Here is a 27,717-nt window from a genome sequence, read left to right as displayed (position 1 = left end):
TGGCTGCAGGGGCCCAAGGATTTGAGGTCTAAGGAGAGCTGCTTTCCTAGGACACAAGCAGGGAGCTAGATGGAGGTGAAGCAGCTTGGACACATACCAGCACCCATACGGGATGCTGGCACTTGCAGGTAGAGGATTAGCCAACTGAGGCATTATGCCACCTCCAACAGTACCAAGTTCTTACGTCACAGTAGTCAGGTGGTATTCTAAAGCTCAGATTATTATTGATTTCCTTAACAATTCCATACAGTTAGTGCTGCTATTGTGTTCTGATCACTGAGATGAGGATGATTGGCTGGAGGCCACTTGGTTGGGCTGAGGAAGGAAGGCAAGTAGCCTGACTCCAGAGCCTATGCTCTTAACCCCCATATTCTATGCCATTTCCCTTCCCTTCACTGATCCTGTTGATAATTTCAAGCCTATTTAGCAATTGCCCTTCAACCCTACATGAATATATTATTGTGCTTTCTATGTAAACAGATATCTGAAATACAAGGTTTACTGCCATTTTCTACTACATAAACCTCTCCAATTTCTTTGGTGAGTGCAGTAAAATACTAAAATTTGTCATTTTAATAATTTTAAAACTTATTTTCACTTTGTTTGGAAGAGGAATCTCCCATCTGCTGATTTACTCCCCAAATACCTTCAACAGCTGGGTAGTGCCAGGTTAAAGCCAGAAGCTTGGAACCCAATTCAGTTCTCCCATGCGGCTGGCAGGATCCAAGAACTACAGCCATCACTGCTGTCTTGCAGAAAGCCAGAATCCAGAGCTGAGGCAAGACGTGAACCCTGACTACTAAGGGATAAAGGTGTCCCAACAATATCTTTTTTTTTTTTTTTAAAGATTTATTTTTATTATTTTTTTATTGGAAAGGCGGATATACAGAGAGGAGATACAGAGAGGAAGATCTTCCGTCCGATGATTCACTCCCCAAGTGAGCGCAACGGCCGATGCTATGCCGGTCCGAAGCCAGGAGCCTCTTCTGGGTCTCCCACGCGGGTGCAGGGTCCCAAAGCCTTGGGCCGTCCTCAACTGCTTTCCCAGGCCACAGGCAGGGAGCTGGAAGGGAAGAGGGGCTGCCGGGATTAGAACCGGCGCCCATATGGGATCCCGGGCGTGCAAAGCGAGGACTTAACCACTTGCGCCACCGCGCCGGGCCCATCCCAACAATATCTTAACCACTATGCCAAATACCAACCCCCATTTATAGCAGAAAATTCCAGCAGTTATTAAGTACCTTCACAATGCTGTAGACCCATCACTGCTATCAGCTCTAGAACCTTCTTATTCTATCAATCAGAAATTCTATGCTGATAGAACAGCAATGCTTCATGCCCCCCTTACATGTACGTGCATATATTACAGAGGATAGAAGGGCCCTTTCCTGATATCCTGAAGAAGTTTGATATTTATTTATTTATTTCAAAAAAGATTTTATTTATTTATTGTAAAGTCAGATATACAGACAGGAGAGACAGAGAGGAAAATCCTCCGTCCGATGATTCACTCCCCAAGTGAGTGCAACGGCCGATGCTATGCCGATCCGAAGCCAGGATCCAGATACTTCTTCCGGGTCTCCCACGTGGGTGCAGGGTCCCAAGACTTTGGGCCATCCTCGACTGCTTTCCCAGGCCATAAGCAGGGAGCTGGATGGGAAGTGGAGCTGCCGGGATCAGAACCGGCGCCCATATGGGATCCTGGCATGTTCAAGGCGAGGATTTTAGCTACTAAGCCACATTGCTGGGCCCCAGAAATTTGATATTTATTATGGCCAAGTTATCTGGATTATTTCCACTTTCCCAAATAACATATGATGTTTTGTTAAGATCTGTATATTTTTTCAAGATAACATCTTTGAAATTAGCTCCCTACAATCAGTGGATTTTTAAAAGTCAATTGTATATAGAATATAAATAGTCATCTCTATTGAGGTATAATTCAATTCATATTTACCAATTTTAGGTGCACATTTTGGGGAGCTTTAACAAATGTACAATCATTGCTGATTAGAACATTTTCCTTAACTTGAAACTTCCCATAGACTCCTTTTCAATCCTTCCTTCAAGACTCAACCCAAGATCCCTCCTCTACTTCCTAAACATGACAGCTTAGCCTTTTTTAGAATTCTGCAAAAACGGAGTAACAAATTTCTGTGTCTGTTTCACTTTATATAGTCACTTCCTACATTTTGTGTACTCAGGCTGGTGTCTATTGGTACTTTTAAAAATACTTATTTTTTAAAATTTTAATATCGGTACTAATTTTTAAATATTTACTTGATAGAGTTACAGAGAGAAGGAGAAACGTAGAAATCTTCCATCTCCAAATGGCTTCAGGAGGCAGGGGTGCGATGGATTGAAGCCAGGAATTTTATTTGGTTCTCCTTGGGCCATTCTGCTTTTCTAGGCACATTAGCAAGGAACTGAATTGGAAGTGGGGTAACTAGGACTGCAACAGGGATGCTGGCATTGAATTAACCTGTTATGCCACTACATTGGCTCCTGTAAGTAGTTTTATTTTATTGCTATCTAATTCTCCTTTGCTGGCAACCAGAGAGACCAATCTTGTGACTGATTAGCTTTTTAGCGTGATTTCCAGTAATGGGATAGGAAGCAGAGATCAAATACAACATGATCAACAATTTAATCAATCATGCCTAAGTTGTAAACCCCACTAAAAACTCTGAGCCTTATTGATCCACTTGATCGAAGAAGGCAACATTTAGACTTTCAAAAGATTAAGGGTCTACTGACAAGGGCTCCGGCACTAGGGAAACCTCAACCCTGTTTGCAGCAGAAAGGCAAGTATTGTTCTCAATTGGTATGGGTCTGGGAACATACTAAGCAAACCACTACACATGTGTAAGGGTTAAATGTGGGGAAAACCCCTTTAGGACACACACACACACACTATAAACTTGGTGCAGGACTCACATTGGCTATCAGCTGTGACACCAAGACATCTATCTGATTTTGACATTTGGGTTATGTCAAACAACACTATTGTGGAAGAATCCATTTGCTTAGAAAATGGGTCAAGTTTTATATTTGGCTCAATTCATGAATAGTTACCTCCTCAAAGAGGCCTTCTCTGACTTTTAAGCTTATGTATTATCCAGTTGTTTCCTATTCCTCTATCCTGTCATCAGTTTTCCCCTTTTCCCCCCCTCAACATCTCACTTCTCATGATGTATAATTATTTAAGTTTACTTATTTCTTGTTCTTCTCAATTTGAATAAGAATTGCATGAAGGTAGGGACTGCGGTTTGTTATATCAACTGCAGATACCAATGAAGTTTCTAAAAATAATGAGAAAAAGAAGCATGGAGGTGAAGGTCAAGCCAGCTGGAACAGAAGGGTGCCTCAGCAGTCTAGTTAGCCAGTGAAGTTTGATTTATGTGGTTTCCTTTTTGCAATGAGTGTGTATAAGGTAAGGACCGTTCCTAAACATTCCCATTCCTCAAGAAATGAAAAAAAAAAGGGGGGGGATCTTTGAAATGAAGAGAAATGCACTTTATTTAGATAATTCTTTAATTTCCAAAACAATATTTACAGTGTTGCTTACAAGGTCTGCTCAATTTTAATTTGTTCCATTTTTAGAATAAAAAATATTCAAGGAAAAAAGAAATACTATTTTTTTCATGTTGTCAGAATGTTTAAATGAAATAAAATATTTAAATTTTTTATTCTGAATACATTAAAACCTAGCAAATAAAAGTAACAGAAAGAATGCTAACAAAATTTGAAGGCTAAGAATTCTTAATTAGAATGTCTAATTTTTGGTTTACAGCATAGAAGTTCTTAATAAACTTTGTAAAACTTGTCCATAACCAAATATAAATCAAGCAGCTGAGATAAAGTAATTTTTTGAGTAACAGTTAATAATACCAAAGCTCTCATATCAGTTCAGTTGTGATGTTGACTGTACATGAATAAAACCATCTTCTACAAGTTATTTTAATATTGCTTCAATTCTGGTTTTTCAAATTCCTTTAGTGACAATGATTTCCCTTTTTGTGAAGATCCGGAAGTTAACGAAGCATCCTGAACTGCATTCCCTTTGGGTAATGTAACTGAAGAGTCTTACTTTGGGGAGTTCATGAATGTTTTCGCTAAACTGAGAGTTACTTTACATCAAACGGGCAGTACTCCATTTTCTGGAGGTCTGTGCCAGGGAACAAAATATCAGCTGACATAAAAACACGGAGGCGGTGCTAGCTTTTCAGTCAAAGCAAATCTCTTTTCAGGTTTTAAGACTAACCAGTGCCTAAAAAAAAAAAAAAAAAGGCCTCTTCTATTCTCAAAACTTTCTGACTGGAATAATAAAGAGCTGTAATTTCACACTTTATTATGCTGTCCTGTGTAATAACTTACTTTTGCTGAGTATCTAAAAAGAAAAAAAATATGGCATTAAAAACTTAGTATTTATGCTGCATTTTTAAAGTTACTGCAATGAAACTACAAAAAAAATTTCCTACTGTAACGCTATAAAATCATTAAAAGGACTACTTAAATTATGAAATAAAATAACTACTTGTAGGAATAATCCTGTGAGGAAAGCTCTTGAGGAACAAGACAATAAAAGTGTTTAGTTTCAATATACGGAACTAAAACTGCTTCCACCATAAAAAAAAAAAAACAACCAACTGAAGGAAGCACCAAAAATATGAAAATCAATTCCTTTACTTAAAATATTTTACAAGTAAAAATTGTAAAATCTTAAAATTGAAATAATTAACCATGCCTGAGAGAACTATACATTACATGAATAAATGATGAAGAAAGTTGTTGGTTTGATTACCAATTCAAGAAAATAATTTGTATTTCACACCAAATGACACAGCACCACAAACAAAAAAGTAACAGAACAAAAATGTGATTTTAAATATTTTACAACCATCAAATGCTTCACATTAAATGTTACATTAATTCCCCTTATATTACATGTAAGTAATTTTAGTGTTTCAGATGTTAGTATTTGATTTCCTGTTATCTATGCAATATACTGTTACATTTATAATTTTATAAAGAGCTGTATATTTTCTACCACATTTACCTACACTTAAAATGTTAACAATAAAAACATATAAGCAAAAATACTTAAAAACTTCTTAAATCTCCTTTATTTCAGTTGACAGAAGACTACTTTCAGTGTCTTGGGTGAAACGGTTCTTGTTGCCACGGAGCTGAAAGAAAAAAACAAAAAACAAAAATTGGAGACGAATGATGCAGATCAACAGTGTATAATGGTACAGTGGAAAGAATTAGAGTTTAAGTCATAGGCGAACCTCGCTGCCAGATCTCAAGCTATTTAAGGCTCTCTGAGGAGTCCCTTCCTCAGCTTAGTCGTCTTGTTGGGAACTAGATGCAACAGGAGCATCAGCACTTCACTTGCTCGCACTGCTCAGTTAGGCACCTCCCTTTACTCCCATTTCCTGGTGAATACAGTGAGTATGAGCAACAGATGAAGTGGGTCAAAGGAGCTGTCACCTTTTCTACTTAACATTTATTTATTTGAGAGGTAGATGGAAAGGACTGGATGGGAGGTGGTGAGAGAGAAAGAAAGGGAGGGAGGTGGAGGAAGGGAAAGTTTGTGTGGGGGGGTTGGTGGGGAAAAATGCTCTAACCACTGGTTCACTGCCTAGATGCCTGTAATTGTTGGAGTGGGGAAAGCCAAATTCAAGAGCCTAAAACTCAATCCAGGTCTCTCGTTGGGGTGGCAGGAACCCACTGCTTGAGCCACCCCACTGCCTCTGGCATCAGCAAGGGTTAGGACCTGTGGCACTCGGATGTGGGCCACCGTGCCTTCACTGGTACCTAACCACTAGGCTACTTATTATTTGGTATCCACTGTTAAGTACCTTCATCTTTTTAAGAGAAGGGATTTTTGTGAACCATTTGCAGTCATACAAATGAAAGATGTGCTTACAATACTGCAACTGCCTCTTAATTTTTAGAAGTTATTTTTGGATACTACAAGCAGTACTTTCTTTTCATTTCACTTGTATAACCAAGGAGAGAGTCATTAAGTTTTCTTATTGTCACAACTGGACTTGATCTAGTGCTATCTTTTCTTTTTTTAAATTTTTATTTTTAAAATATATTTTAATATATTTTTAATTTATTTTTTATTTTTATTTTATTATTTTATTTTATTTTTATTGGAAAGGCGGATATACAGAGAGGAGAAACAGAGAGGAAGATCTTCCATCTGATGATTCACTCCCCAAGTGAGCGCAATGGCCGATGCGATGCCGATCTGAAGCCAGGAGCCTCTTCCGGGTCTCCCACATGGGTGCAGGGTCCCAAAGCTTTGGGCCGTCCTCGACTGCCTTCCCGGACCACAGGCAAGGAGCTGGATGGGAAGCGGGCCTGCCAGGATTAGAACCAGCGCCCATATGGGATCCCGGGTGTGCAAGGCGAGGACCTTAACCACTTGTGCCATCGCGCTGGGCCCCCAGTGCTATCTTTTCAAAAACATCAAAAACACTATTAAGAACATAAAGAGACTGCCTATTTCAGAGAACTGGTATTGAAGCCTCATTAGGATGCCCACATCCCATTCTATCAGCTCCTGCTTCTTATTCCAGCTTTATGCCAGTGTAAACCTGGAGAACTGGGTTCTTGCCAGCTAACTGGGAGATCTGGACTCGGAGTCCGGCTTTGGCCAGCGCCTCCGACCTCAGCCGTTGTGGCTAAGGAGTCAGTCAGTTGATGAGAGCATGTGCACATACACGGATGTGCATAAGACACACACATGGACTCCCTCTCTGCACCTCTCCAACAAACAAACAAAAAAATGGTTTCCTATTTCAGAAATTAAAATGTCAATTCTTAAGTTCACAGAATGCCACAGCTAGCATGCTTTATCACTATCACTGTATCATTAACAATGGAATCGGGTTCATCCACAGGGGAAACACAGACACACACTCTGTATTCACCTTTGTAATTTTTCTTAGATAATTTGTGGATCAAGGAGACATGGGAAAGATACCTATGATGGTAGAATACTTTTGTATATAACTTCATATTTCTTCAGAATGACTTTTTGAATTTTGCTTTAGCTCTGATAAATGCATATTCCAATTTCACTTATAAACCAGTGTTCTAATCATCATCGTTTAAAAATAGAATTAAGTGTTTAAAACAGGCAAATATTCAAGTTCCAGAGGCAAACAGGTCCTTCTAATAGAAGCTTTTAATTAACTTCATCCACATACCCCAATATATTAGATTAATGAAAGCACGACAAAGTTTGCTTTATTTGACCAATCTTTTTGCTACCTTGCTTTTTAACTTTACTTTCCCTTTCAATCAACAAAATAATGTGTATTTCACTGTACAGAATACAGAAAAAACTGTACAAAACAAAAAAATCACCTGGAGGTAATCAAATTAGTATGCTGATGTATTTAATCTTTGTATTTTCTACTCGTTTACATAAATAAGTTAATAGGACATTTAAAAAGATTTGTAAGAGTTACAGAGAGGATATAGCTTTTTAAATTTTTATTTTATCTTATTTAATTTTTTTTATCTTTGTTTAGGATATAGCTTTTAAAAGTGTTTTGTCAGGCCTGGCCCGCTAGCCTAGTGACAAAAGTCCTTGCCTTGCATGCCCTGGGGTTCCAAATGGGTGCCATTTTACTTCCCATCCAGCTCCCTGCCTGTGGCCTAGGAGAGCAGTAGAGCACAGCCAATGCCTTGGGAGCCTGCAGCCATGTGAAGACCTGGAGAAGGTTCTTGGCTTCTGGCCTCAGAATAGCTCATCTCCCTTGCAGCCACGTGGGGAGTGAACTAGTAGATGGAAGATCTCTGTCTCTCCTCTCTGTTTCTGTCTCTGCCTTTCTAGTAAAAATTTAAAAAAAAAATTTAAAGTGTTACGTTATTAACAACCAAAAATCCCTTAATAGTTGCATTATGTTTCACTATATAGATTAACTATGATTTACTTAGCTATTTCCTTAAGTAGGACATAATATTAGGTTCTCCTTAATCTCTGACTAGATTTCCACCAAAATAATACAATTCAACTCTTCCTGAACATAAACAATTCTAAAAGCATATATAGAATAATGAATGATACATGTATCACAATCTACTGTGAATTCTATATAATAAAAATGCATATAATACAAATTTTTAACAAAGTTAAAGTATTAAAGCTTGTGAAACTCACCAAAATTCCAAGGAACTTCTGGATACACATGAGCATTAGGAGGGTACAGGTATGCAGCTTGTGGCAATGGCTGAGGAGAAGCATACTGTGAAAAAACAGGCTGCTGAAAATTATGAGAAATAGGCATTTGAGATAAATAGCCATCCACTGGCATTAAACCATTTGCTTGTGTCCCAGCAAAACAACTAAAATGTTGAGAATGTGTGCTTTGGACAGCATTTGCTACTGTAGTGAACATCCCAGGAGTTGGCTGTACTTGGTAAGATGTTATCCCTTGATATGTCTGAGTGATGGTGCTGCTGCTGCTGCTGCTGTAGTGATACACACACCAAGCATAGTATGGATATGAAATCCCAAATGAATGCTCAGAAGGATTATACGCCGGGGTGCATGCTGACTGTGGAAGTTCATTCCACTCTGTGGCAGCATTCTGAGCGGGGACTCTGGCATTCTCATCATTCTGCTGCTCAGAAAAAAAGCACTCTGCTCTTTTATTCACGTCACGTGTAACATCCCCAGACGCTCCAAAAGATATGGCTCTGGGATGCACTGTATCTCTAAAGTATCTTCCTTCTGACTTAACTTTTGCAGGCTTTCTTTTACTTATTTGCAGAACAGGAATTTTGTCCTGTGTACAGGCGAGTTGTGACGAGTTGGCACATGTAGAACTTTCAATAGGTGTGTTTACTATTTCTATACCTTGAGATTCTAAGACGGAGTCATTCACTTCTAGGTTGCTATGGATATCAAAATCTACAAAAGGCTTCGCAGGCATTGATGCATGAGGCTCAAGGGAATCATTCATTTCTGGTTTTATGTTTGAGAGACAAGATTTATGTGCAGGATTTGGGGAATCTTTTAGAAATTTCTGAGGTGGCAGTTCGTGGTCTTTCAAAAATGTGCTATCTCCGTTCTTTTGCTCACAAATCACAAAAGCAGCACATTCCTTCACATCACTTTGTGTTTTGGCAGCAGTGAAACTCTTTTCTTCATTCAGGCTTCCCTGTTGCTCAGGCAAGTGTTCCGAAGCATCCAAAGTCGTATTCATTAAATCTGTTCCACTTGCTGATGTTGCTGTGCAATTCTCGTTTCGGTTCTTCAGAGGTGAAAGTGAGCCAGCTGGTGACCTCTGCATGTCGACCTTCTCTGGAGGTACAGGTTTGCTTCTCTGGCTGTCAGATAAACTTGACTCTGTTTGTTTTTCACTTCTGGGATGAGATCCTGCAATCCTAATTATAAATACAATACACACATACGAAACAACTTTAAGCATGCACAATCACAAAATTTTAACAGAAATGTGTATGTGAAATTTCTGTTCAGGAAGAAAGTCCTTAAGATTGCTGTTTTCTCATTTTCCTGGCAGTATATAAGTAGGACATGTCCCCAGTTTCACTCCCTTACTTTGAATTTAAACGCTTTCCTTGAAAAAGATTTATCATTACACGTTTCAAATTTACTTTCAAAATTGTAATTTATTTGGTACACTGACAATTTCCTGATAGAAGGTTTTAAAAACTGGAAGCTAACACTATTTAATAGTTCTATGTAGTTTCTAACTCACAAATCTCCAAACATTTTCTTTGGAGACAGGAGAAGTGAACCTCCAAAATATTTTATCTATTTAATATATTTGAGATTCTTATCTAAACAGTCTTAAGTAGGCTAAAATGTATTCGTTGAGGGAAGGTCTAGAACCAGCTAATACAGGTCTCCCAAATAGCTTGATGACATGAGTAATATAAAATAGTGCAGCAGGTAATAATCATCTGCTGGCACTTAAGTTCTTTGATGTATAGATGGAAAAGAGCATGTTCAGAAGTGAAAAGAAGTTTTATTTATCTATAGTCAAGAGAAATTCATCCTTGGCAAGGAATTTGAATGTTAGGAAATTCTGACCCCAGCCTCCTCAAAAGCCATTTGATTGACAGCAGTCACCCAGTAACATATAATACTTTAAGTTTCCAAAAAGTATAATTTTGGGCCTTATGTTGTGGGGCAGTGGGTTAAGCTGCCTACTGCAGCATGGGTATCTTCTGTGGGTGTTGATTCGAGTCCTGGTTGCTATACTTTTATCCAGCTCTCTGCTAATGTGCTTGGTAAAGTAGAGAAGCATTCCCTGTACCCAGCTAAGAGACCCTGAAGTAGTTCTGGCTTCTGGCTTTGCCTGGTCCAGCCTGGCTGCTGTGGCCATTTGGGAAGTGAACAGTGGATCGAGACCTCTCTATCCTCCACCTATCTCCCATAGCATTCTCTCTGTATAACTCTTTCTTTTCAAATAAATAAAATCCTTAGGTATTAAACATTTTGACTTTACCATATTTACAATGATAGGTAAATGATCTTTACCTTACAGATTTCAACCTCCTGGATGCTCTATCCCTTCTGTGTTTAGAGGACACTTCTGTGAAGATAGTATCCTTTTTCAACGTAAAATTAGATTTTCAGTGCTACATGAGTCAACAGTTTGATTCTCTGAGAAGCAAGGAGTAAGTAAAGATGCTTATGGAAGTGGTTTATATTATCCCTCTAGCAGCCTATTCATTTTTATGCCATCATACAACTGTTCAGACTCAAATGTGTGAGAAGGGTTCTAGAAACATTGTAAAAACTTCTTTAAATATTTTATTATTTGAAAGGCAGAGTTAAAGAGAGAGACAAAGGGAGAGAGGGAGGGGGGAAGGCTAGGAAGATGGAGGAAGAGAGGAAAGAGGAGGGAAGAGGGGGAGAGAGAGAGAGAGAGGGAAAGTCTTCCACATGCTGATTGACTTTCCAAAGAGCTGCAATGGACAGGTCTGGGGCATATTGAAGCCAGGAGCTTCTTCTGAGTCTTCCGCCTGGGTACAGAGGCTCAAACACTTTGATCATCCTCTGTAGGTTTTCCAGGGGCATTATCAGGGAGCTGGAGCAGAAGTGGAATAGCCAGGAGGCATTCATATGGAGCTCTGGTGTTACAGCTAGCGGCTGTACTCACTGTACCTCAATACTAGTCCCATAAAATGTTCTTTTAAAGGAAGAAAAATCAAGGCAAGATGAGATTGCTTATTTGTTCATTTTATACAAAATAAAAATTCCTTTCACAAAATGAAATAAATGAAGCTAGTTATAAAACTGAAAGTTTTACAGAGGTGAAACAAGAGAGGTTCATCAAGCCCAATGACATTACTTCGTGTCCAAATGGAAAAATACACATAATGGAAATAATGGGGTTAGTTTTTCAAAAAAATAATTTGCTAAGTTTAAAGAAATGCTTATTTACAGTATTAAAATATCCTTTTATGAAAAGTCTGCACTCATAAAATATATGTATGTGTTTGCAAAAATATACTACTTAATATTCCCAATAATTTGTATAAACTGGCAGTTTTGAAATTTGGCTAGGTTGTAAAATCTACTCAAGTATCAATATATTCATATTCTTTGTAATAAACCAGTGGCTAGTCCTATAATTTATTACTAAATAGCATCCATTAAATATGAATTTCCTTTCTTATTCTGCAAAACCATAACACTTCTAGGCTTTGGTGAACTTTTCACTGTACATAGAACCACTTTTACCTCTTATAAATCAGTAAAAAAAACATATTTCACATGCCATTAGTCTGCAGTACTTACAGAATTCAATTCAAATTCCTTAGGCTGAACTGAAGATGTCAAATTTCTTTTCCTGCCTTAGTTTATTTTTATCTACTAACTTACACGTATTACTCAACAGAATTTGTATTTGTTTCATCTTCCTTAATAATTGTCCATTTTTAGATAGTTTTTCTTCACACAGAGCTCTTGGTAACTCTTACCTCGGATGTTTGCCTGTTGTCTTTTCTTTGTTGATCTTTGTGTCATCGTTCATGTTAACCTATTTGAAAGACATAAAATCTGCAATGGTGATGACAAACTACAATATAAATACACTTTTAAAATCAGGGATTTTAAACTACTTCTTTTATCTTTATCTACAATTAATGATGATCTCTTACTATGGCCTTTCCTCGTCCAACTCCATTCCCCCTCAATAAATGACTTTCTTGGATTTCTCATTTTCAAGTATGGTTGGATTAAAAAATTCTTATTTCCTTGTCCTCACAGCTTTTTAAAAAAATTTTTTAAGATTTATTTTTATTGTAAAGCCAGATATAGAGAGGAGGACAGACAGGAAGATTTTCCATCCACTGATTCACTCCCCAAGTAGCTGCAACTGCTGGAGCTGCGCATCCAAAGCCAGGAGCCTGGAGCCCCCAGGGGCTCCCACACAGGTGCAGGGTTCCAAGGCCTTGGGCTGTCCTCAGCTGCTTTTCCAGGCCTCTGGTAGGGAACTGGATGGGAAGCGGGCTGCCAGGACTAGAACCAGTCCCATATGGGATTCCGGGATGTGTAATGCAAGGACCTTATCTTTCAAATAAAGAAAACTTACTTTACATGACATTACACTCCATTATGTAAAGAATGAAGTTCAAAATCCATAGGCCTATGCTTAAGTCTATAATCTGAAACAACCGCTTCCATCCTTAGCTTGCTCTTGCCTGCTAAAATAATTTTAAATTTAAACTCAATTCTGAAAAAAAAGTTATTAAACAAGCACTGGGTTTATTTTCTGCAACTGAAATAGTCTCTTCATGTTTAACCATCTGGCAGTGCTTCTTCTTGTAAAGCAGAGATTTGCTGCTTTTCCATGAAATCTACACATTTCCTAATCTTTCTTTTCTTCTCAGCATCTACACCATTTTTAACTATCCCTTTCATTTACTTATTACTTTTTCTGAGTCAGAGTATGAGAGCACAAATAACTGAGAGACTGGCTGAGAGAATGAATATGTTGCCTCTGCTATCTCACTTCCTAAATGCCTGTAACAGCTGGGGCTGGGTCAGCCCTAAGCCAAGAGCTGAGAACTCAACCTGGGTCTTCTCTGTGTTTGATACTGACAGAACTGCTTTGAATTATCTCCTATTGTATTCACATGCTGTGGTGTACACAACTTGTGTTCCTGTTGTGTTTTGTAACGATGTTAAACAGCTGGAAGTATTTCTCCATAAGTAACAGTACAATGGATGGTGATTACACTCCAAGTCTGCAGAACCAGTTTCACTGGAAAGTTTCACACAGTGCAAAGAATGAATCCTACTTTTCATTCTGCATATAGGTTTCCATTTTTGTACTTCTGAATTCAGAAATTCTTGAAAAGTTGTAATAGAAGGCTTTCAAAGCAGAGCATTTGTTAATATGGGCTATGGAGCTAGACTTGTTGGTTTTAGCTCTAAGCTCTCCCATTAGCTCTAAGCTATGGTTTTAGCTCTAAGCTCTCCCAAAGCCTGGTCCCTGGCTTTGACCTGGTACAGGATTCTGAAAAGCTGATCAGTAGCCAGAAGACCTTTTTCTCCTTCAACTTCCACCTTTCAAATAAATAAAAGACAAAGCTGAATGCTACAAGTTATGTCATATATATATAGAATCACACATAATTTTATAGCTAAAATGAATTAGTTTTTGTTAGTAAATTAATTTTAAGGCACCATTTAAAGCATTTGTTTCATAATTCTGCAAGCTACTTGTTTGCTTAAACAGTAAACCTATTCTCAAAAAGAGCACTTACACATCATACTAAAACATTCATACCTTTTGCTTTTTACAGCTGGAAGTAGCGGGGTTTTTCTCTTTTTCCTGGGAGTCTTCACAACTTTCTACAGTGATACATCGCTTTTTGGAGGAATTTGAGACATTTTTAGTTTCGCATTCTGAAGCTGAAGGCATTTTAATCGAAGTATTGGAAATAATGTTACTTTTAATAGGTTGTGTATTTCCATTTCTATTCAGTTTGGGAATACTCCTTCTATTATTTATCATTTGGCACAGGGTAAAGGAATTGGTTAATTCTGCATTTTTAATACAAATAATCTTCAAATGTTCAATCGTTTTCATGACTTTCAGAATATGGGCCATTTTCCCCAAATCTTTCTGTGGGGCAGCCATTACATTTTTCAATAATGCAGAAAACTGACTATAGTTGCATTCTAACTCTGTCATACTGCTTCCATAGTTTACAGATGCTATGTACGGCACAAAGTTTATGTAGGTGGAAATGGAATATTCAGACTTCTCTACAAGACTTTTTATTTCTGTAAGCTCTTCCAGTTCTCTTGAGAATAAATGAAAAGCATAAGAGCAATTAACAGCTTCACTATACTTGTGGATAATATCCAGATCTTTTTTAACTTCAGAAATGTCAGTCTCTAATGCTTCCCAAAGACAATCTGCTGGGTTACCTCTAAGAAATGAGAAAGAAGCCATGTTTTCTTGGCAATGAATCAGTTCAGGAAGAAGTGACAAATCAAACCAAAGCATACCGCGGAACCTCTGCTTGCCTAGTTTCTTTGCAACTGAATTTTTAAGGAAATGAATTGTCTCTGAGAGCATGACAATTTCAATATATGTTTCAATGGCTTCAGATTTTAAAATTACAGTGCCCTGGCTGTGATTTTTTAGTACATCCAGAACGTTTTCTTCTGTAACCAAGACACTATCTGTGTTTTCTTGTTGAGTCATCTGAAAGTACTTTTTTAACATTTCCAAGTGATCTGTACATCTCAGAGTGAGTTCCTGTAATTTATTAAAGTCTGCAAATTCAGCTTGATCCAATATTTCACCAACACAAGAAATACCTAGGCATGACAGCAAATTATTGTTAAACCTACAGTTCTCTATATTAATTGTTGCTTTGTCTATTACCTCATCTGTCTTTCTGGAAGCCATCACAGTATCCTCCGCAAGCTGCATACTGGAAGTTTGCTGTTCACTGCTTAAATCTTCACATAAGGTATCACATATCTTCTGTAGCTTAGAAAAAGCACACTGATTCACTTCATTTATCTCTGAGAACTTTTTGCTGGGAGACTGTTTCCTTTCTTTCCAAACAAGATTCTTTGCAGCATCAAAAAAGATATGTTCCAGACCAAAAAGAGCTATTTTAATACTTACTGCCTCATTGCTCTTAATAAAATTAACTTTTGAGGAGATCATTTCTATGACAATCCATAAATGGTCTTGTTTTTCTGGGTACAAATGAACTTTGGGAGAGTCCTCATACACACTGATCAACTTTAAAGTATTTTTTCTTACATTTTCTAAATCTCCTAAGCTATCACCAAAATTAACTCCACAGGTCAACGGAACAGACAAAAAAAAGTCAAAACAATCAGAACAATGCTTCATTATGGCTTCACATTCACTGATTTGTCGTTTGCATTTTAAGAATGCATAATATGAATTATTTTTCCTTTTCATATCAGCGACCAGTTCAACTAACTGATTATGGTAACTCTGCAACTCACAGAAAGCATTGTACTTTAATCTTCCTTGGAAACCAGGATAGAAACTGGACTGTTGTTGATAACCATGTGGTTTGCCAAGCAACTCACTGTATAATGTATCATCATACCAAAGTAAGCTTCTGAATGTCACTTCACCTTCTAAAAGTCTTTTTTTATTTTCAATGAATTGAATAGTTTCCATCATCATTTGAAGTTCTACCAAAGTGTCAACAGCACCTGGTTTTAACTTGTATTTGCAATTATTCCACAGGTTTTGTTCCACTAAGAATTCTCTTGAAATGAGGATTTGTTCAAGTGAACAATCTTGCTTTTTTTCAAAAGCTTTGACAAATAAAGGTAGCATATTTTGACAAATCTTAGTTTCTTCTTGGAGAACTTGCAAAGATGTTGCTTTATCTGCTCTCTGCAAAATCTGAGAGAGCTCAGCTATTGGAGCCAGATAACTAACTGAGCAATCTTTTTTTTTAATGCCACCTATGTATGTCGTATGATTTGTCTGATGAGTGACAAGTTTAGAGGTTTCAGAGTGGGCAATTGAAACAGGCATATGATTAATGTCTGGACTGCCTGTTTGTGAAATAAAGTCAGGATGAATGTGGTCATTACTTCTAACTTCGTTGTCCTCCTCTCTCTTTCTTTTTAGTGGATTACGGATGGTGTCATTCACGTAAACTGCTTGTACGGTAATATTCTGAATGCTTGAATGAGAACTAAGCAAGTCAGTTTTAGTTATCTCCTCATTTAAGTGGGATTCTTCTAAAATTTTACTCTTTTGATTTTGATACTCAGTCTCCATAGTTGACCTTTTAGTCATTCTTCTCTTGTAAAGTGAATTTTTTGCTTTTTCTGCCTGTTCCACTTCACATGTTTTTCTGTCCTGAATGTCTCTCTCTGTAATACATTGTCTCGAAGAGTCTTCATTATTATCTTTTAAGAGCAGAGAACTATCACTGGATGATAGTTTCTTCATCATATTTTTCCTGTGATTTTTAGTTTCTTCAGTAGCTGATGTTAGGTCCAACTCAGAATTCTCAATAACATTCGCTTCATTCCCATCTGTGTGGAAGCACTCACTCGAAGAACAGTGTCCTGACTTTAGCAGCTCCTTCCCACCACATTCCTGCTGACAGTGTGAAGTAGTCACAGATGTTGCAAGAGACTTGGAATATTCATCAGCCTCTATTACTGGAGTAGTCGCTAACAATTGAGGAATACTGTGATTTTTGCTTGCTACCACAGTTTGGTTTAATGGATCCATAAGGAAATCATCTGTGATACATGTTGGTTTGGAACTCTTGACAGGTGCAGTACACTGTTCTACAGGAAAATTTACTTTCAGGCTTGTTTTACAACCAGATAAAACAAGGTTATCTTGTTTGTAGGTGTCATTCAAAACCTGCTCCACATTTGATTTTAAGACTGAAATAAGTATGTCAGTTTCCACCTTTGTGTGAGCTACACAAGTTCCACCATTATTTTTGTCTGTGTTTTCTTGCATGTGACTTAATGATATTGAATTACATTCACTTATTTCCTTGTTAGTTTCAAAATTTTCTTTTTCTTTTGTGGTGTCATTATTAGGTGGTGAATGGTTTGTAACATTTTCATATTCACTAATGTTAGATACAAATTTTATGTCAATGAGATTCTCTTGTTCAGTTAGAACATCATCCTGGTGGTCTGGGGAAAACAGATAGGTAGTTTTCCTGGAAAAGGGCTGAAGTTCTGATAAAAACGGATTTCTCACACTGTTATTAATACATGCTGATTGACTTACACTTTGGGATGCAGAGCATAGAGGGAACTTTGACTTGGGATGCTCCTGATTACAAAATTCTGTCACATGAATAGTGGTGTGGCTTCTGGAGACACTGCTCATACTTTTCCTGGAAAGGTACTTTGTGACTCTTTCTCTATTTGTTTTGTAAGACTTATGCTTTGACACACTGCTTACTGAGTTATCAATATTAAATTCTATAGCTTTTTTCTCTTCCTGTTTTTTGTGTCTCCTTTTTGACAGCACATGCTTAGTTGAACCATATCTTCTTTCAGGTACAGGAGTATAACCCTGTAGATCACAACTTTCCCAGAAACTATTGCATATTATTGCATATGCTTTAGGTAATGGACTCTTTGTTTGTTCTCCCACCTTAGTTATCAGCTGTAAAGATGTGTGAACTCTTCTATGAGCTTTTTTTAAGTGAAGAACAGCTCTATCAAGTTTTTTGGAAAGACGTTTGCTTTTGCATAGGGATGCTTCGCTGTTTAGAATATTCAGGACATTCCTAATGTGCTTTTCTGTCAGTGAAAATGTTTTAATCCGTCCTTGGGATAATGAAGAAAAACATTCAGATGAATCTTCACCAGCCAGCCGCCTCCTCTTCTGACAAATTTCATGCTGTCTGGAATCTTTATGTGTTATGTTCTGATCTTTAAAAGATGAGTGTTGCTTTCTTTTGCCATTTCTTGTTTTCATGTTCTCATTTTTTGTCTCATTATAATCAGTTTTTGATTTTTTATAGGAACATTCACTTTTATCATTTACTACTGTGACATCAGAAGGTTCAATAACTGAAGAGATGCTATTATGTCTTTCAGATATGAGACTCACTTGCGTATCAGTACTTAGATCAGATGAAAGGAAGCCTTCAGATTTATTCTGTAGTCCTGATTCTTGCCTTATAGTACCAGATTTATCTTTACCAGGAGAATCTGAATTTTCACCAGAAGGCTGGGAATAAATTTCAGTTTTTGGAATTTCCCCCTTCTTATTTATTTCTTGTTTTGGGGAATCAGTTGGAGATTTGTAAAAGTTATCTTCGAACACAAAGGAGTCAGCAGTGGGGCTCAACCCTAGCTTAAATATGTTAGTAATTCTAACTTTTAGATCTGGAACAAAACTTGGGTTGAGCATCTCTATTTTGTGTTCTTGTGAGGGGAAATGAATACAATTACTCTCCTTACAGTAATGCTGATCATGCTTCTCCATTCTTGCACTGTTTTCCATTGCTTCTATTTCCCCAGTATTATTTCCTAATAGACCTTCCCAATCAATTCGAGATTTCAGAGCTTTGTATGAGGCCTCAAATTCTTCATAAAGCACATTCCCATGGCTTTGTGCATCTTGCTGAAGCATAAAAGTATCATCATATTCTGACCCAAGTTTACTATTTTCACCTGATTCTGATCCTAACTCAATCTCATTTTCCAAATCGAAATTTTGAAGAACTGAATTTTCATTTTTTGAGTGATGAAATGAATCTTGTAGCTTTTTATCTATGTCAATTTCACAACCATCTGGGTCCTCAGAATATGTTTTATTAAGCTGGTCTCTTTGATGGTCATGATTTGTGTCCAACACAGGCACAGTAGTAACAGCTACCTTTATGGTGGCACTGGAGGCCACGCACACTGAAGAACCTGTAATTTCAGGAAGTGTTGGAGAACCCAAATGCTCTATGCTTCTTCTAGTATTTTCAGTATCCTTTTGCTTTATGTCGGTATCATTTAATGTAGTTTTTGTTGGTACATATGTTTCTTTCCAAATCAAGTTAAATGTAGAAGAAAGTCCTTCAGTACTAGATATTTCTACTTTGTTGTCATTTTCATTGTTTCTCTTTTGATCTATATTGGTCCAATCATTATTTGTAAGAAAACTCTGTTTTTTGTCTACACATATATTCTCTATGTTGTTTCCTGGAGATGATGCACTATCTTCCTTTTTATCCTCGTTTTTATTTTCTTTATCATTGTCTCTCTGTTCTCCACAGTTAATATTCAGGTATGTATCAGTGTTCAACTGTGCATTACCAAAAAGAGTGTGATCCTGACTTTCATCTTCAACACGAGGAGTTTGTTTGAAGTCTTTTTGAATGTTCTCCAATGACACTGATATATTTTCAGTTTCTTCATGCAAACCCATGTGTTCTCTATCTACGTTGCAATGTGAATAATCATGAACTATTTCAATGCCGTTAGATGAAATAACTCCATCAATGAGTTCTTTTTTGTCTTGGGTAATGTCTTCTACTTCCTGTAAAGCATCACTCACAATACTAACACAATTTTGATTTGTTTTTTCCAAATTCAATTCCATTAGCTTTTGAGTTAGAGGAAAACTTGTGTGAATGCCATCATTATACTTTAGAGAGTGATGAGGAAGTTTCTGTGAAGCGCACTCTACACTTGGAGTAAGATTACTTTCTAATTCCAAAGTCAAATGATCTAGTTTAACTGTATCCTTTGCAGTAGATGTGAGAAATTTTGGTATGTCTAACTCTTGAGAAATTATCACATTGCCACAGTTTTCCCCAGCAGAATTGAGATAGTCAGCCTCTTTGCATTTTTGGTTTAACGAAATGTAATTATCTATGGGACTGATTTTGGTTCCATTAGAAACACAGTTAATTTCTTTCCAGAAAGTGTGCTTTTCTCCTTGATTGTAACTGTCTTCTGATTCAGTCAAGTTTTTCATCTTTCCAATATTTTGAATGTATTCATCTGCACTTGCTTTCTTTTGGAGTGGAAAAACTATAGGTAATTGGTGACCACTCTGGTAGTCAGTTTTCAAATCTGAAGACTGTGATTTTTCATAGATCTGAGCACTAGGTTCTTTTGCATAAGGGTTCACTGACTCATATGCCTCACTGGTTTGTTCAATTGAATTTTGAATGCTGCTGCTCTGTTGGGCACTCTGGGCTTTTTCCTCACTGTGTTTTTGATTGCCCATGTCTGAAACTACATCTGACAGAAAAATTGGGAAGGAAACTGGAAGAAGTTGGTTCTTCCATGGTTCTGCCGTTGTAGCTTTACTGGGAGCAACACACTGGTAGTTCTCAGAGTCCATGTGGTGAATCTGAGATTGTGTTTCATCAAAAGAAAATCTGAAGCATGGGGTAGCCAAACAATTAGTAGCAACAGCATGATCACCAGACACAACTTCAGATGAGATGGTAGAATTTGCTGGCACAGTTGACAGGTTTATTTCTGAATTAACACAATCCAAACTCTTCTCAATTGGCAAAATGTCATTAAAACCTGCAGCAATTTTCTGTTTTCCTAGGTTTTCTTCTCTCTTCATCAATCTTGGATCTTTGATGAGTTTTGAAGTAATAACTGTGCTGGAGCCTGTATTGTTATGAATGGGAAGGGTGGTAGAGATACCACTTAAAATACTTTTAAGATACGTCAAATTTAACAAAAGGTCACCATCGACATTTTGTCTGTTATCACTGTACATAGATGAGGGATCTGAACCATGTACATTTAGTTGAGCAGTGCCTCTAATTTCTGCGAAATCATGCTCTGTCTGTAAACTATTTGTTTCAAGTATGGGAATGCTTCCATTTTGTGTATTTCCATAAGAATTAACAATACTTGAGTTGGAAAGATTTTTCTCTGAATTTACTGGATTACATGAACAGCTCTCCTGAACAAATGGATCTGCAGGTTTCCTGAAATGCTCAAAGATGACAGTAGCATCTTTTCCTTTTCCAATTCTTTTGGCCACCGTACAGTTATTCAGAGAACATGGTCTTTCTGTGAAATGATAAAAACATGAAGAAAAAGTTTATAAACAACTCCGTTAATACAAATTAAGTATCGACGAATAACCTGATTTTACTTAAGATTATTTTCATTTTATTTAAATAAAGACAGAGAGTGGAAAAACGGTGAGTATTTTTCACCTCTGGTTCACTTTCTAAATGCCTGTGATAGCTTGAACCCCAGAACTCAATCTGGGCTGCTACATGACAGGAAAAGTCCTGAGACCTTAAGCTATCATCTGCTGTCGCCCATTGAGTTAGAATTGGAAGTAGAGCCTTGACTGAAACTGAGGCACGATAAACCTGAATGTGAGCATCCTAGAACATATTGTAATAGCTGTGCCAAACACCCACACCTCATGAATAATTTTAAGTCAAAGTTTATACTATATTTTTTATCATTTCTTATTATCATCTTATGATATAATTCTATAAGCTATGAGATTTCCCTTATCCTCCCATGCAATCCCCCCTTTCCCCATTGAGTTCCCCCGTATTATTATAATAGTATAGTTCTTCATAAACAGTCATAAGTCCATCATTGCAGGCATAGACAATGGCAAAGAGTCCAACATCCTATTCTCAAGATATAGTAAACAGTTTCATTGGGAGTTCATCTTTGATCTGGAAGTAGAGATGTATACTGCATTGTATCCTCACATTTGGATATGACAGCTCCATTACACAGTTACTATACATCCCCTTAAATAAAAGCTACAAAACAAAATGAACAACAGGAAGAAAAAAAGGAATTAAAAATAACATGAAGTTAGATATCATGCTACTGAATGACTAATGTGTAGTTGATGAAAAAAAAATCAAGAACCTTCTAAAATCAAGAACCTTCTGAATAAAATGATGCTACTGTATGTTCTATGAGTTAGTGAAGAATTTAATGAGAAACAAACAGTTCTGAAGAAATGAAATTAAAAATAAAAACATCAAAATCCATGAGATATAGTTCTCACTGATCTTTGTTGGTGAGATGTGTCTTCTGCAGGTAATAGATGGGTTTTGTTTTTTAAACTAGTCTAATAAACTATGGCATTTGACTGATGGGTTTAAGCCATTTACATTCAGAGGTAATATGGATAGGTGGTAATTTGGTCCTGTTATTTTAGCAGTGGGTTGTTCACTGATTTAGTCTTCTGTTGTTCTTTTACTGGGATGTTCTTCACATTCGCCTTTGGTTTTGGTGGTTGCTATTCCTCTTCTCTGTCAAGAGAACATCTTTAAGCATCATTTGTAGGGCAGGTCTTGAAAAGGCATGGTTTTAAACTTATCTTTATTGTGGAAGAATTTTATTTCATTTTCAAATACAAAGGAAAGCTTTGTTGGGTATGTTATTCTGGGCTGACAATTTTTTGATTTTAGAATCTGAAATATGTTGCTCCATTCTCTTATGCCCTGTAGTGCTTCCTGTGAGAGGTCTCCTGTGAATTTAATTGCCATTCCTCTATAGGTCAATTGATTTTTTTTCCCTGTGTACATTTAAGGATCTTTACCTTATGTTTGACTGAAGAGAGCTTGATTATTGTGTGCCATGGCGAAGATTGATTTTGGCCAACCCTGTTGAGACTTCTGTGGCCCTCCTCGATATTATTTCTCAATTCTTTCTCCAGATTAGGGAAGTTTTCCTTTATTATTTCATTAAATGCATTTTTAAATCCAGCTTCTCTTTCTGTGCCTTCTGAAACTCTCATAACTTTTATATTTGGCCTTTTAGTAGTATCTCTTTAATTCTTGAATATATTTTTTTAGCTTGACCCAGCTCTACTTCCAGCTTTTTGATTGTTTCTCCATTGTGACAAGAAATATCTTCCAATTCTGAGATTCTTTCTTCTATCTCCTTCCTCCTATTATTGAGACTTTCCATTGAATTTTTAATTTACTCTATTGCATCCTTCATTTCCAATAATTTATCTTGATTTTGCTTGTGTTGCTATTTCCTGTGTGACATACTCCTTAAATTCCTTGAATTCCTATATGTATTTCTCATAGTTGATAAGAAGCTTAATAATAAGTCTTCCGAATTCTGCATCCCCCATTTTCTTGATGTATTCCTCTGTTAACTCTGAGGTTGGCAAGGGTTTTTGCTTCTTTGCAGGGGAGTCTTCAGTAATATTCTTTGTGCGTTTGTCTCTCTCTCTCTTTTTTTCTTTTCTTGGTCATTGTACTTCTGGTTAACAGATTCTTTTCCTTAGGGCAGGTTTCTAAGCCATGTCACCCACAGGTCAGCAGTTCTATTTTACTTAATATGGTTGGTACATGGATCTTTGAGTCACTTGTGCCACTCATTCCAGCAAGTTTTAGATCCCGGCTCTTGTGTTAGACTTCCACTGCAATTTCTGAGCCCTAGCTCTTGGCTCAACATTCTCCACCTCCTGTGTTCCTATGCTGAGACTGCACCATTGTCTGAACAACCTTTCTCCCATTTCTGGTATGAGCAATTTCCAGGATTAGGAAGACACCAATATTCTAAATAGCTAGGTTGTTGTTAGTGCTGATCTTTCCAGAACCTGCTGGCCATTTATCTGAGGGCCACATGGACCTATTTTGAGTTGTAAGATGTCAAAGTTGGTATTGTTTTTGACGTGGGACCAGTGCAATGCTCTGAGTTCAGTGAGCTCACTCCTGGTGCGGCACCTATGCAGCTCACTGTTGTCCCTGCAGTCTCAAAGCCTTTACTACACTGTAAAAAATGGTACCTGATGTGCTACTTGTTGAGTTCTGGATCTGCTGACCATTAGGTCTGGGGGCTACCTAGACCTATTTTGGGTGGAATTTATAGGATGCCAACAGTTGTAATGCACTGAGCCAGAAATTAATTAGCTCCCAGCTCAGTGTATGCGCATCCCTTTCCTGTAAACTTTGCCTCCCTGTACAAAAAGGCACCCAAAGTGGTTGTAGTGGGCATCTTGGCTGTGAAATCTACCCTATTCCCCCACAGCCTGTTTGGGATCTGCTGCTCTGTCTGCTTCTGGTCAAATCAAACAAACCAGCATGACAGGCAGTTCTTTGTCTAGGTTTACTTCCTGAGCTCCCGGTGAACTCCCCTTCCCACCTGGCTGCTGGTGGAGCTGCAGGCACAGGTCAGATTGCCATTGGCTGAAATCTGCTGGGGTATCTAGTACTGCTGTCTGTGCTGTTGCTTTCCCATGTCCGTCAGTCTCCAGGTGCTTCTCTACCATCATTCTGTCCTCTCCTATTTCCTGGAATGTGACCTCTCTGCTTCACTCTGGCTAATGTTTCTGCATGTGTTTAAATGTGTCCTTATTCTATTCCACCACCTTGATTCTCCCCTCATATTCTAATGGTGATTAAAATATTCTTAGCAGAAAAAGCAAAAAGAATGTGTAACAAAACAAAATATAAATGAATCAACATGAAATTCTATCTTAGACACTAAAAAAATGTAGTTGCTATTAGAAAACATGAATTGAAAAAAATAATAGCTGAGTTAAATAGTAATAAAAACATTTGGGTCCTGCCTCTGCCTGTGGCACTGGCATCGTATATGGATATGCTTGTGTCTTGGCTGTTCCACTTCAAATCCAGCTCATTGTTCATGACCCGGGAAAGCAGCAGGATAGCTCAAGTGCTTGGGCCTCTGAACCCATGTGGGAGATCTGAAAGAAGTTCCCACGGCCATTTAGGAAGTGAACCAATGGATGGAAGACCTGTCTCTCCCCCTCTCTGTAGTCCTTCTGGAAAAATAAATAAATCTTAAAAAAGAAAGTAGTTTGTTAGAAAAAAAAAATAACAAACCTTGAACTACATTAGGAAAAAAGGTCTCAAATTAGTAGACTTGTATACAAAAGGCTAACTTTATAGAGACAAAAAGAACTATGAAGGAGTACTTTGAACTGTGTATCAATAGATTAGGTAAGTGAAGAGAAATGAACAAACTTACAAAAACACAAACTACTAATATCAAATCAAGAAAAAGTAAAAAATCTGTAAAAGGCTATAATAAGCAAAGAAACTGAATTAGTAATCACAAAACACTAATTAAAATAAAAAACTCAGGCCCAGATGGTTTCATGAATAAAATCTATCAAAAGCTTTAAAAATCAATACCAATTCTTCACAAACTTTGCTAAAAAAAAAAAAACATTTCCTAACACATTCTATGAGAACCTATTTCCAACTAACACCAAAATCAAAGACATTACAAAATGTAAATTACAGCTAAGTTAATTATCATGAAAATGGGCTCAAAATCATTAACCACATTGGTGCAAACTGATACCAGAAACAGAAAATGAATAAATATACCACTAATACAGTGGTGTGTGTGTGTGTGAGTGTGTGTATTTATCTCAGGTTAGGAATGCAAATTTTTCCCCTTAACATCTGAAAGGCAATGTCAGTCACATCAATACATCAAAACCCCAGAACCCCAAGTTCACCACAATAGATTGAGAAAAACATTTTGACAAAATATAATATCTTTTCAAATAAACCATCCAATAAACTAGGACCTCAACATGCAGAAAGGCACTTCCTTAACATGACAGAGGTTACCTAAATTAAATCACACTACTGATATATTAGGGGGTGATGAAAGTCTGACTGTATTGCCTGAAGTTCCAGGATAAGAACAAGGATGCCTGCTCTCACCACTTCAATGTTCTTCTGGAGGTAGTAATCATAGCAATTAGGCTAAATAAATAAATAAATAGCACCCAAACTGGACAGGAAAAAGCAAAACCAAAGTCACCCCATTGATTTGATTTTAAATATAGAAACACACAAAAATCTACCAAAAATTCCAGAGTAATGAATTTTGCAAGATCAATATAAAAATCTGTATTTGTACACAGTTACAATGGACAACATAAAAACCTACACCTTAGAGACTTTACTTCATACTGAAATGGATGACTATGGTCAAAAGGTCAAAGTTGTGGAGAAATTCTAATTCTCTGACAGTAGTGTTGTCAATGTAACTGGTACAGTCCCTTCTGAAAATAGTCTAGCACCTCCTCATTTGATTATCATATGACCCAGTAATTCTACTCCTAGGTACAGTACATTCAAGACAATGAAAACACATATGCATATGAAAACCTGTAAATAATCATTCTCAGAGCTATTTGTAACTGCCCAAAGATGGAAACAATGAAGATGCCCATCACTGTTTAAACAGTAAACACAATGTGGTACATGTGCACAATGGAATATTATTTCATGAAAAATACTGAAGTGCTGATACACAGCAAAATATGGATAAATTGCCAAAACACTGTAAGACACAAGAGGCAACAAAGTAGATTATTTCACTCACATGAAATGCCCAGATATAATGGTTTAAATAAATTCTAGTTGCCCAAATTAATACATTATATTTAAACATCTAAGTCTTATGTTAAGGTTTAGTGGATTAATATTAACAGTTGATGCAATAAGGGTGAACATTTGATCTAATTAATGTGTACGAAGAATCCTTGGGAAGTGAACAAATTGAATCAGACTGTTAGGTGGAGCCTTGTGACTAAATCATGAATGCTATATAAAGAAGCATACGTGGGCATGGAGGAGGAGCACATTTTCTGTGTCTTATAGCCTGCATTTCCATGTAATCATCTCTGAAGAGAGAATCTGCCATGGAGTTCCAATCAGAGATTAGAAAAGTGGAACTGACCACCTGATCATGAACTGTGAATCTCCAAACTATCAGCCAAAACAAACTTTCTCTCCTAAGTTGCTCTTCTCGGGTATTTTAAGGTAATTAAAAGCTTATTAACACAGCCGAACGGATTAAATGTCTGCTTAGAAATGGGTGCCATGAAAGGAAATAGTAAGACAACTTTCAGAGGATACAGAGGTTTTCTTTTTTTTAAAGATGTATTTATTTTTTATTGGAAAGTCAGATTTACAGAGAGGAGAGACAGAGAGGAAGATCTTCCATCCGCTAGTTCATTCCCCAAGTGGCCGCAATGGAATGGCCAGAGCTGAGTTGATCTGAAGCCAGGAGCCAGGAGCTTCCTCCGGGTCTCCCATGTAGATGCATGCTCCCAAGGCCTTGGGCTGACCTCAATTGCTTTTCCAGGCCACAAGTAGGGAGCTAGAAGGGAAGTGGAGTAGTCAGGATATGAACGAGCATCCATATAGGATCCCGGAGCACACAAGGTAGGGACTTAACCACTAGGTTACTGTGCTGGGTCCCAGAGTTTCTTTAAAATGCTTTAGGACTGTAAAATTGTGGTGCTGGTTGCTCATAATGTTCATATGCTAAAAGCCACTGAACTGATATGTTATCAACAATAAACACAATAAAACCTTAAAAAGGTATTACTTAAGTTTTGGGTGTTTGGCCTAGCAGTAGGATGCCAGTTGAGACATTTTTATCCTGTATCAGTGTGTCTGGATTTGATTTCCAGCCGTAGATGCTGATTCAAGCTTCTTGCCAATGCACACCTGAAGCAGTGAGTGACGGCTCAAGTAGCTGGGTCCCTGCCCAGTTCATGTGAGACCTGGTAGGTCTACCGTGCTGGGCCCCATTATGTTCTTAAATGGGTGCTGGTTTGTGTCCCAGCTGCTCCACTTTCTTTCCAGCTCCCTGCCTGTGGCCTAGGAAAGCTGTAGCTGATGGCCCAACGCCTTGTGATGCTGCCCCTGCACAGGAAACTGGGAAGAAGCTCCTGGCTCCTGGTTCCT

The 27,717-nt window shown here is 37.5% G+C and overlaps 1 protein-coding gene across 1 annotated transcript in view; it reads right to left on the bottom strand.

Moving 5' to 3' along the window:
- Positions 1-5,151: 5,151 nt before the first annotated feature.
- TEX15 (testis expressed 15, meiosis and synapsis associated) overlaps positions 5,152-27,717 on the bottom strand; it is a 39,992-nt gene continuing 17,426 nt past the window's right edge. Inside the window, exons 6-9 of the mRNA XM_040994254.1 lie at positions 13,797-21,046; positions 11,983-12,041; positions 8,186-9,414; positions 5,152-5,189 (exon numbers count right to left, since the gene is read on the bottom strand). Coding sequence (XP_040850188.1) covers positions 5,152-5,189; positions 8,186-9,414; positions 11,983-12,041; positions 13,797-21,046 — 8,576 coding nt within the window. The remainder of the gene's footprint in view (positions 5,190-8,185; positions 9,415-11,982; positions 12,042-13,796; positions 21,047-27,717) is intronic.

The sequence above is a fragment of the Ochotona curzoniae genome, unplaced genomic scaffold (genome assembly GCF_017591425.1).
Source record: "Ochotona curzoniae isolate NIBS_2020 unplaced genomic scaffold, NIBS_Ocur_1.0 contig_899, whole genome shotgun sequence".
Classification (NCBI taxonomy): Eukaryota; Metazoa; Chordata; class Mammalia; order Lagomorpha; family Ochotonidae; genus Ochotona; species Ochotona curzoniae.
Note: the sequence above shows the minus strand (reverse complement) of the source record. Positions and strands in the feature narration are given on the sequence as shown.